At 36.2% G+C, this 11,441-nt stretch overlaps 1 protein-coding gene across 3 annotated transcripts in view; it reads right to left on the bottom strand.

Annotated features, from left to right (window-relative positions):
- The window catches only part of NPHP3 (nephrocystin 3), a 41,744-nt gene that overhangs the window by 6,845 nt on the left and 23,458 nt on the right, over positions 1-11,441 (bottom strand). For all 3 annotated transcript variants that reach the window (XR_001818296.1, XM_017505698.2, XM_017505699.2), the window contains 8 exons: positions 9,835-9,937; positions 9,309-9,391; positions 7,431-7,569; positions 5,578-5,742; positions 4,129-4,223; positions 3,459-3,581; positions 1,679-1,868; positions 1,255-1,496 (listed from right to left, as the gene is read on the bottom strand). Coding sequence is in view for 2 of the 3 variants with exons in the window: in XM_017505698.2 (XP_017361187.1) it covers positions 1,255-1,496; positions 1,679-1,868; positions 3,459-3,581; positions 4,129-4,223; positions 5,578-5,742; positions 7,431-7,569; positions 9,309-9,391; positions 9,835-9,937 (1,140 nt within the window). In the remaining variant the exon portion in view is untranslated. The remainder of the gene's footprint in view (positions 1-1,254; positions 1,497-1,678; positions 1,869-3,458; positions 3,582-4,128; positions 4,224-5,577; positions 5,743-7,430; positions 7,570-9,308; positions 9,392-9,834; positions 9,938-11,441) is intronic.

The raw sequence follows: 11,441 nt of genomic DNA on the forward strand, positions 1-11,441 counted from the left end.
CATCTAAAAAAAAAAAAAAAGTCTAGTTCTCTAAGTAGCTGACATTTTAATTATCTTTAATTTAACTCATCCTGAGTCTCTAAAGGGCAATCTAACTAAATGAAAATCCAAAATTTTTGTTTGCTATGGCATACTAATAGTTTTTAACTAACAACTTTTTCTGCATAGGCTAATTTCTGGTCAAGTATAAATGTGAAATTCACACAAAATTTGTATGAAACAATACTTCTAGAAGTTAAAACAAAAGAATCCAATATGTGTCACTTATGACAGAACAAAAGAAATAATTTCTAAAAGAGGAAGAGATGCTATTCAGTGGGACCTGATAGATAAGAAAGACTTTTTATTATGTCAGAGATAGGCAAGCTTGTTCTAGAAAGGGCTAGTTAACATTTTAGGCTTTGTGGGCCATATGGTTTCTGTTCCAAGTAAGGAACTCTGCCACTGAAGCACAGAAGCAACCACAGACAATATATACATGAAAAAAAATTTTGCAGAGATGAGGTCCTTCTGGACTGAAAGCCAAAAAAAGAAAGAAAAGAAAAAAGAAAAAAAATGTGACTGTGTTTCCTTTAAACCTTATTTACAAAATCGGATGTGGCCTATGGGCAATGGTTTGCTGTCCCTGTAAAGGTTGAGCATCCCTAATCTGAAAAACCAAATTCTGAAATGCTTCAAAATCAGCAGCCTTTTGAGTGCTGTCATGATGCTACCGGCAGAAAAGTCTGCACCTGACCTCAGGTGACAGGTCAAGTCAAGCCACAAAACAAGTCGAAACTGTGTTTTATGCACAAATTAAAACTAGTACATAAAACTACTTTCAGTCTATCTGTATAAGGTGTATATGAAACAGCAATAAATCTCATGTTTAGGCTTGGGTTCCATCTCCAAGACATCTCATTATATGTAAGCAAATCTTCTGAAATCTGAACAAATCAGAAATCCTGAACACTTCTGGTTCTACATTTGGATAAAGAATACTAAACCTGTATTAGTAAAGCACTCACAGTTAGTCAGTAAATGAGCCAGGATTCAAACCCAAGACTATATGACTCGAAAGTCCATGTTCTATCCTTCATGCATCTTCAAACAGAGATGAATCTTATAGTTCTAATTTTCTCTGTTTACCACATGAAGACTAGGCATAGAGCAAGGAAAAGCACACAGTGATAAAACAAAGCCTACTCCATAAGTACATTAAAACTGTAACTTCCTTTCATAGAATCAGGTATTTACCGATCTAAAAAATCTTACTTATTTTGTTTCTGGTACAAAGTTGCAAGTGCCTCAAGTTCACGAGCAGTGTATGGATGGTCTGCACCGTAAGCATTTTCCGAGATTTCCAACGCCTGCTTATACAGTTGTTCCGCATTGCCAAACTTCTTCCACTGCACGTATACACTGGCTAGCTGGTGGAGGGACTGGGCTACTCTTGGGTGATCTGGATCTAAGGCTGTTTCTCGAATTTCTAAAGACCTCTGCAAAGGTACTACAGCCTTGGGGGAAAAAGGGCGAAAGGCCAATTAAAGTGAGTGAAATGCTGTAAGAGCTGTCGTCTGATTAAATATCAAAGATTCTAGCACAACAAATGAAAACTACATTAACATCTTGGAAAAAGAGAAGAGTGAACACAAAAAGCCCACCTGTCTCTGGCTTGCCATTGATGTGCTGAGCTTACCTGACTGAGAAGGCCTAGATCCTTGAGAAATCGCCCCAAGGTTTCATAAAGATCAGCTAAGCAACTCATGTTCTCCTCGCCTTCGCAGTTTTTCTCATACTGCTTTAATGAATCAAAGTATTCTGTTGCCATCGCACTTTTGTCTTTGCCAACAAACTGCCAATAACTCAGCAACTCAGCAAAGTGTCCCCTGTTTCAACAAATACCAGTACTTTAATGAAAAACACGCTTTAAAGTCCACTACAGAATGAAAATTCCAGAATTAATACGAATTACTGACAATTTATTAGTAGGCAAGTACTGTGTAGTGAGGTAAGACTCAGATCACTATCTGAGTTTCACCACTATCCTAGCTGTGTGATCTTGAGCAGGTTGTCTATGACCTCTTAGACCTCGTCATCATCATCTGCAGAAATGGGGACACTACCTGCCTCAGTTGGTACTGTAGGGGATCATGGCACACAGTAAGTACTCCACAGTGTTGGCTGTTATCCTTAATACCATCATGGCTACTCACCAACGGTAATCGATCTGAATTCTTTTTACACATTTCACAATATGTAGTCAACTGCTGAGTTCACTCTCAAAATTGTTTAAAGTATGGAAATTCAAAGAGAAGAAACTAATGAAAAATAAACCACCATAGAGTATCTACTTTGCATTTTCACCAAGAAATTGAGTACAAAAGTAAGCTTATTCATCTGTAGGCGATTTTAAGATGTATGGGAGAGCTGGTAAACTAAAAAACAAATCTGATTTCAAAGGAATAGTAAAAAATTGGAATGGAGATCAGAAATAATTTAAGAGATGCAACAAATAAATTTGAGAGTTCATGTAGGAGCAAAATAAATTATGTACATATTTTATAAGAAATATTTAAATTGGCTGGGCGTGGTGGCTCATGCCTGTAATCCCAGCACTTTGGGAGGCTAAGGTGGGTGGATCACAAGGTCAGGAGATGGAGACCATCCTGGCAAACACGGTGAAACCCTGTCTTCTGTATTTTGTAAAAATACCAAAATTAGCCAGGCATGGTGGTGCATGCCTGTAATCGCAACTACTTGGGAGGCTGAGGCAGGAGAATTGCTTAAACCAGGGAGTTGGAGGTTGCAGTGAGCCAAATGCACCACTGCATTCTAGCCTGGGCAACAACAGCAAAATTCTGATTTAAAAAAAAAAAAAAAAAAAGGGTCTAAATTTCTAAGTAAGGCGGAAAAAAAAACCAACCCTCATGAAGCTTAGTAGGTAGACAGTTGGCTCATAAAAAGGTAGTTCTGCCACTGACAAATTAGAACATATCAAAAGAGACAAAAAGAATACATTTTTGAATTAGGGTAATTCTTTCTTAAAATTCAATACTAGACATAGAAGATAAAACAAACAAACAAAAACAAATAAATTCAACACCAGACAGATTCTATTTGGAGCCCAGAGCCTAGTTTGAAGGCTACACTTTTAGATATCTGAAGGCCGAAAGAAGCAGACATGATAAACCACTCTTCTGGGTGGTTTAGATTTAGACCTGCTTAAATGTAAGCATAAGATATGAAGTTGAACCAAAATCATTCCAGCTCTGATTTCATAAAGCAGCAGTACTCTATGTTTTTCTCCTGGAAAAAGTAGATCTAATAGAGATCTGTAAATTTTCTGAAGATTTCTCCTAGACTGTATGTATTTCAGAAAACTGGACTAATTTTTAAATTAAAAATGCTACTTTTTCTTTGTTAAGTGGAACATCTTTAAATCTTTCTCAGGAAAGATGTTCTATAATGTTTCTTACCTTTTATAAAGGTTTTGAGACACAAAGAGATTAAGAAGGCAATCATGCAGCTTCTGTTTACTTCCCTGCTGCTGAAAAAGCCACGGGAGTTCATCTGCACTTCTCCAAGTCACTCTGTCCTGACTATCAGAAGAGAGGAGACAATATTCAACATCTTCCTACAAACAGACTGCCTCAAAAAGGCTTCAGACAAATGTTGAAAGAAGAAAATTATATTTAATATGTATCTCTGACTCTTTAAGTATAATTTAATACTAAAAAAGTTAGGTCAAAATCTGAGACTTTACCAATCTATGAAAATAAATTCACTGATAGGCAGAACCATCGACCAAACTCTAAAAGTATTTTCCTAAAACTGAACTATTTAAGAAAACTCTCAATGGACCCATATACACACGTATAGATACAAGGACACAAACTATGGGAATAAAATAAAAATAATAAAGTGATCCTACATTGATTTTACTTCTTTAAATGTTTAACATTAAACGTTAAAAGACAAAATCATCTTTTTCTCTTTTGATATTAACAGAATACGCAGAGGATTTAATCTTTTTTGTAATAATTAAATTTTTATACTTTAAGTTGTAAGCTAAGAAAGAGAAATAAGGACACAAAGGAAGAGTATGTTGCAGAAGTTACAGAAAAACAATAGGAACATTTACAATACCTTAGCTGCAAGGTGAAATAATTGATTAGCTTTTGCCTGTAAGAAGCAGCAACAGTAGGGCCTTCCAGATACTCCAGTCTCACTGTTTCCCAAGCCTAGGGAGAAAAAGAGGAAATACTGAGCTCTGTTTTATGTAAGTCACTGTACATCTAACAAGAGATTTGTAAAAAAGAATTTGTAATTATATCTATTTGATAGCTCTATAATAGAAATGACTCTTAAATGTTTTTAAATTTAGGACATATTTATTTGATAAACTATTATTAGATTAAGAATTCCTGTACCAATATTTACCAGCTCAAAATATAATTCAATTCAAACTTTAGTTAATACATTAAAAATCTCACAACTATGGGATGAAAAGTTACTAAAAAAAAATAAATTACATTTAAACAATACACAATAAAGAAAGGAAAAAGATAAGGCTATGAAATTGCAAAGATTTCACATCAACAGATATGATACAGCATACTCAAATGAAAGACTTCATTTGCAATTGTATACATATATAAATCAACCATGGCATTGCAGATGACAGGAATTACATTAGCCAAAACTTCCTAAAGATATACTTCTATGTGCTAAACATCTTTCTAGTACCTCACCAGGATCAAGAACCACCTCAATTAATTCTCTTCACAATCCCTTTGGTAAACTGGCAAAGTCTGTCCAGGGCTTAGAATTTGCCCAAGTTTATATAGGTATTAATCCATGAAAAGGAGGCTGACTGGCTTACAGAGTCTAAACTCCTAATGCATGTGCACATAACAATGTTTTGGTCAAAACAAACTACATATATTATGATGATCCTATAAAATTATAATGAAGCTGCCCTATACAGGCATACTATTTTAAAACTTTTATACCTAATTTTAACCGTACCTTTTCTGTGTTTAGATACACAAACACTGTACAGTAACATGCTGTGCAGTTTTACAGCCTAGGAGCAATAGGCCATACCATATAGCCTACATATGTGTTAGGTTGTGCCATCTAGATTTGTGTATGTACACTCCACGATGTTCACACAATGATAAAATCACCTAATGATGTGTTTCTCAGAACATACTCCCATTGTTAAGAATTGCATGACTGTATGGTAATACCAGCATTTCAATGAAATACTGCTGAAAAAAACATTTTTTCTGTTCAGGAAACAAACTACCTTTAAGAAACTTTTTTTGATCTTTTGTGTCTGAGAGTTTTTAATTTTTAAAATTGTACTGTGGTAAGAACACTTAATATGAGATCTACCTGCTTAATAAATTTTCAAGTGGGTATCACAGTATTGCTAACTACAGGGATAATGTTGTATAGCAGATCTCTAGAATTTATTCATTTGGCAGAAACAATCTTGCTACTGCACTCCAGCCTGGGTGACAGAAGAGACCCTGTTAAATAAATAAATAAATAAATAAATAAATAAATGCGTGCCTAAAATAACATTACCTGCAGATGTTGAAACCTGAGCAAGCCACAACCATAAGTCAACAAACGCATTTTGTGTAAACTGTGAATAAGGGAGGTCAAGAAAGTCCAGGACATCTCAGGATAGAGTTCCATCAATTCTGATTCACTCACACCATTGTGACTAACACTGACAAGGCACAGAATCTAGGTAGAAAAACAATTAACAGTAATCATAAAGCACCTCTATAAGTAATAGCCATTAAAATTTCCATAATTCTTTTAAGCCAATTTTTAAACAAAACTTTTAATTCAAATGATTTAATAAATCAAGAAAGAGATTTTTTAAAACTCACTGTCCCAAAGGCATCAATCAAGAATAAGATAGTGTATATATAAAATCTAGCACACCAAAGATAACACGCATGTAGAAAAAAGCGTAGTGAAAATTAAAACTGCATAAAATATATTATTACAATTAATGGCAGAATTCCAATTCCAGGAAGACAGCGGAAGAAAATAGTATGAATATCAGACACATTTCTAAAAGCACAGCTGAGCCTGGAAAAAAAGAAAGGGAAATCCTCCAACTGCCCAAAATGAATAAGAAATTGAAATTGGAGTGCTGAGGGCTGGAACTACTGTCTATGGGGGCAGCAGAGCTAGAGGACAGCAGCAGCCCCCTAGGAACTTACGGGCTTAGGTTTTCACAGCCACCGTGGGATGGAAGGTGAGCCCTTAAGCTGTGTGAGGCAAGGAGTTGGAACTAGATTTCTTGTCAATACCAGGACCTTTGAAGGGCTCTGAAGGACCTTCATCCTCAGTGAAGGGGTGCATGAGAAAAACATTAGCTCACAGACATGGAGAGAATACAAAGAAGCTCGTGGGCTTGGAGTGGGCTGAGAAGTCCAAACCCTGGGAACCACCAAACTGAAAAGTTAACATAAAAATAGATCCAGGTTCAAACTATGAGGTTGCTACATATACGTTTTCAAAAACCAAAACTGAATATATCAACAAAAAACTAAAATGTTATTTTAATTACAAAGCACTTAAATCTAAAAATATAAATGGAAAATTAGACAAGGCAATTGTGAAGAATAATCATAAAAGGAGATTTGCCCAAGTAACTATCCTAAAGCTCACTTTAAAGTTCTAACAACTAAGACAGTGTGATATTGGCAAAGAATAGGCAAAATCAGAACAGGAGAGGCTAGAAACAAACTCACATTTATCTGTGAGCTTGATATTTGTCAGGTGGCACTGCAAATGAGCAGAAGAGATGTATTATTTAGTAAAAAGAACAATTATCCATATGACAGAGGATTAAAAAGTAGATTCCTTCCTCACAAAATAAACAAAAAGATAGCAATGAGACTTAAGGACTTCATACATGAAGAACAAAACTGTAAAACTTTTTGAAGAAAATTATTTGTGCGTGTGTATACACACATGCATATATATATATATATATATATATATGAAATAAAGCTTGGTGTAATGAATGACAATGACACTATAAAGTTGAAAGACAAGAAGAAAACAGGAAAAATACATTCATTTGCAAATTTTATAACAAAGGAGTTGTTTTCAGTATGCAGTTATTGAAAACGCCTACAGATCAATAAGGAAAATGACCCAATTAAAAAATGGGTAAAGACTTGAAAGAGCAATTCAGAAAAAAAAGAAAACAAGGATAGTCAATAACATCAAAAGATGACAAATCTCAATGATAATCAGGAAAACACAAATTTCCACAAGCATACTACGGTTATCAACATTCCTGCATATGCCTGAAACATATTTAAGCACAAATTTTAAAAGATTTATTTACCTGAAGTCATACACACACAAAGCAAACTAACATTCCTTCTTATAAGTATATTACATTTTACCTGCTTCATTAGTTCTTTATCCACATCATTTGCCATGGACTCCTGGATGGAGTGCAGAATAAGCCTATACAATGAAACAGTATCTTGACACTGGAAACATTGATGAAGGATTTTATCTAAATTGCCTGCTCTCCCAGCACTGTCGGAATTGAGAAGAGATTTAATTTCTTACAGACTGCCAACATCTGTGAAAATTTTGAGGTAGAGTAAAAGCAATGTGAACTCTATTTTTTGTATTGCAACCAATAACAAATTCAATAAAACATGATACAGGAAAGTGGTAGTGTTACGGGGCTGCTAGAGTCATTGGGTTTATTTTGCTATATATCATTTAATTCAGTGCAATAAACATATGCTGAAACCTACTATTTGTCAAGCAATTACTATGCATTATGGAACATAAAAATAAGTCAGACATGGTTCTTATCATCCAGAAGCATGCCACCTACATACAGGAAGCAGGGAAATGATGATAAGTATTGTTAGTTAGCCATGCAAATTAAATTTGCGTGGAGCCAGAATTTTGAAAACATAAGGCTAAACTAAAGAAAATCATTAAGTAGGAGGGTTTGCTTTAAAATATTACACAATATTTACCAGTTTTAAAAAATAATATGAAGATGTACAGAGAGAAAAAATAAAGGGCTCATGATCCCTTTAAAATAGATACTTTGAATGAACATTATTAAAAGTATGAAAAATGACTCACACTCTTGAATCATGCTCATTGTATCACTGATGTTCACAGAGGACAGATGTGTTATCACAACTAAGTGGAAAGGATGGTGGAAATATCACGGCCAGGCTGGGCACAGTGGCTCACATGCTGTAATCCCAGCACTTTGGGAGGCCAAGTAGGCAGAATGCTTGAGCCCAGGAGTTCAAGACCAGCCTGGCGATCGTGGCAAAACCCCACCTCTACTAAAAATACAAAAATTAGCCAGGCATGATGGTGAGCTCCTGCAGTCACAGCTACTCAAGAGGCTGAGGTGGGAGGACCACTTGAGTTTGGGAGGCAGAAGTTACAGTGAGCTGAGATCGAACCACCGTGCTCCAGGCTGGGCAACAGAGAGTGAGACACTGTCTCAAAAACAAAAACTAAGATGAAATATCGTGGGCAATGTAAAGTTTCAGAAGAATTTTTTATTTCAGATTTGGTGCTCAAGATGAGAACGTGGAATTAAGAGACAAGAAGTACTAGATTCGGTGTCTGGAAATACATGTGCTAGAATTGCCACTGATTGCAATGAAAAACAAAAAACGTATTAATCTTTTTTTTTAAACCTCAGATTCAGAAAAGACAAAGTAGAGTGATGTTATACTGAAGAAGAAATAAAAGTAGTAAAACATTCTAATAGTTGAGAATAGAGTAGGGTAAAGCCATACCAAGGAAATAAAAGTAGTGACACTCTAATGCTTATCTAAAGGCAGATTACTAATGGATATCTAAAATAGAACTATTTTATAATAAAAAGTTTATCAGGATTTAAGAAAAGAGATAATTAAAAATTCCTACCTACATATCTACATCCTGATATTCAAGGACACCTGAAATAATATTCTAACCCTTAGTTGCTTCCTTCAGTTTCCCAAAGATAGGGCCCACAAATGAAGGCGAGGGTGGCTTTCTCTTGCATCCTCCAATATGGAACAGGTTAGTGTGAAGAAAATTAGACAATTTTATCAAGTTCCGACAATCATAGGCTACTCAATCTTCACTGATAAGTCATGTTCTCACAAATGTTAGTATCACTATTTAAATAGAATCAGAGTGGCTCAAGAGATTGGTGTAGTTGATCAGTTCTCAATTTTGCAGGGTGAGAAAGGGTCTGCAGCAAGCACAAAACATGCAGATCATGTAAAACAACCACCACTTACCGTGCGATCATTTTGCCGAAAAGGGTGACATAAAGGGCATTGCAGGTTGTAGCAGAACGACAGTGTCGTTCTAGCTGCTTCTCCTGCACCAGTTTACCAAGAAAAACAAAACAGAAATACAAAAACTGGAATTAAGCGGTCTTTACTACCCAGCCATCAACAAATACCCCAGGAGAAATAACACCGTTGCTGCCATCAGTGATATCACACCGTGTAGTGGTGGGTCCCGGGCTGTAGTCAGCCTTCCAACTGCAGACCACAGATGTGGCCAGTAGGAAAATGCTTTTTTGCTTTTAAAATACCTACTTAATATTACATAGTAAAGTAAACCTTAAGATGAAAATCTTTTTATTGCTTCTTCTCTACCTGTCATTAGTCTAAGAGGGAATACATTTACCAAAGTGATTACTAAACTCCAATTTTCCTTATGACAGACCCCCTATACTGAATTTTAAGTCTTGTATAAGATGTCTCACAGGAAAGATAAGAGAGAGTAAAAGATTGCATCAAAATTAAAAATACACACCTGCTCTTTACTCAATTTGATGTCTACAGAGTGGCATTCTGCAATTATAATAGATTTTGCATCTTTTGGACTTAAGGGATCGAGATGAAGTGTAGGCCACAACCTTTTATTTAAAGAAAAGAAAAATGAAATTTAATAATACAGCAAGAACTGTAATTACCCACAATTTAAAATCCACCACAAAAATTAATTTTTATACTGCTTTTGTAAAATAAGTAAAACTAATGTCTGTTAATCATATTAATTAACATAGCTAACTCATTCTAACGTGTATCATTACTTTCAGCAATGAATCACAATAGAGTGTTACAAGATAAACAGTGTATACATTAGATAATTACATGGTAAAACATTTCTAGTTCTATGTTCCATACTATCAGCAAAACTAGCTTAAGTACCTATGAGCAGTGGCACCAGACGCAATTATTGTCCACAAGTACTTATAAGGCAATTAAAATTTAACTATTACAGCATACATTCTCAATGTGGAAGTGAAAACTACACTTGTGGAAAGTGAAAAAAACTTACTTTTTATGTCTAAAGTACACATAGATACACATATCTATATACATAAACTGATATAAAATATGTGGGTGGTATTAAAATTTCTTGGGGGAAGCAATTACAAACAAACTGTCTACAAAGGCTCCTTATGGAAGCAAAAACAGGTTGAGAAACACTGTTCCATGGGATCCAATTGCTCTAATACTTTTGTTGTTTGCTTTTGAGACGGAGTCTTGCACTGTTGCCCAGGCTGGTACACAGTGGCTCGATCTCAGCTCACTGCAACCTCCGCCTCCCAGGTTCAAGTGATTCTCCTGCCTCAGCCTCCCAAGAAGCTAGGATTACAGGTGCCTGCCACCACACCTGACTAATTTTTTGTATTATTAGTAGAGACAGGGTTTCACTGTTGGCCAGGTTGGTCTCGAACTCCTGACCTCGTGATCTGCCCGCCTTGGCCTCCCAAACCGCTGGGATTACAGGTGTAAGTCACCGCACAGGGCTGTTTGTTTTTCAAGACAGAGTTTCACTCTTGTGGCCCAGGCTGGAGTACAATGGTGTGATCTCGGCTCACTGCAACCTCCACCTCCTGGGTTCAAGCAATCCTCCTACCTCAGCCTCCTGAGTAGATGAGATTACAAGCGCCTGCCACCATGCCTGGCTAATTTTTGTATTTTCAGTAGAGATGGGGTTTCACCACGTTGGCCAACTTGGTCTCGAACTCCTGACCTCAGGTGATCCACCCGCCCCAACCTCCCTAAGTGCTGGCATTACAGGCATAAGTCACGGTGCCAGGCCACTCTACTACTTTTTTAAGGGCCATTAAAATAAGCTTGTACTTCAAAATAACAGGTGTCTATTATTCCCAGCCCAGCCCCTTCTCTATTTTCCTCATCTATAAATTCAACTGCCTGTTAGATATTGTTACGTGAAGCTACTCAAGCTAACCATGACTAAACACTAAACTCATCACCTTTTCCCCACAACCCGCCTGTCCTTTGTGTTTCCTATTTCAGTTCATGAAACTACATTAATTAAACTCCAGAATCATACTGGCTCTTTCTTTTTTCCTCACATCCCAGATCTACCTAACCTTTCACCAAAAC

Source organism: Cebus imitator, unplaced genomic scaffold (genome assembly GCF_001604975.1).
Source record: "Cebus imitator isolate Cc_AM_T3 unplaced genomic scaffold, Cebus_imitator-1.0 Scaffold340, whole genome shotgun sequence".
Classification (NCBI taxonomy): Eukaryota; Metazoa; Chordata; class Mammalia; order Primates; family Cebidae; genus Cebus; species Cebus imitator.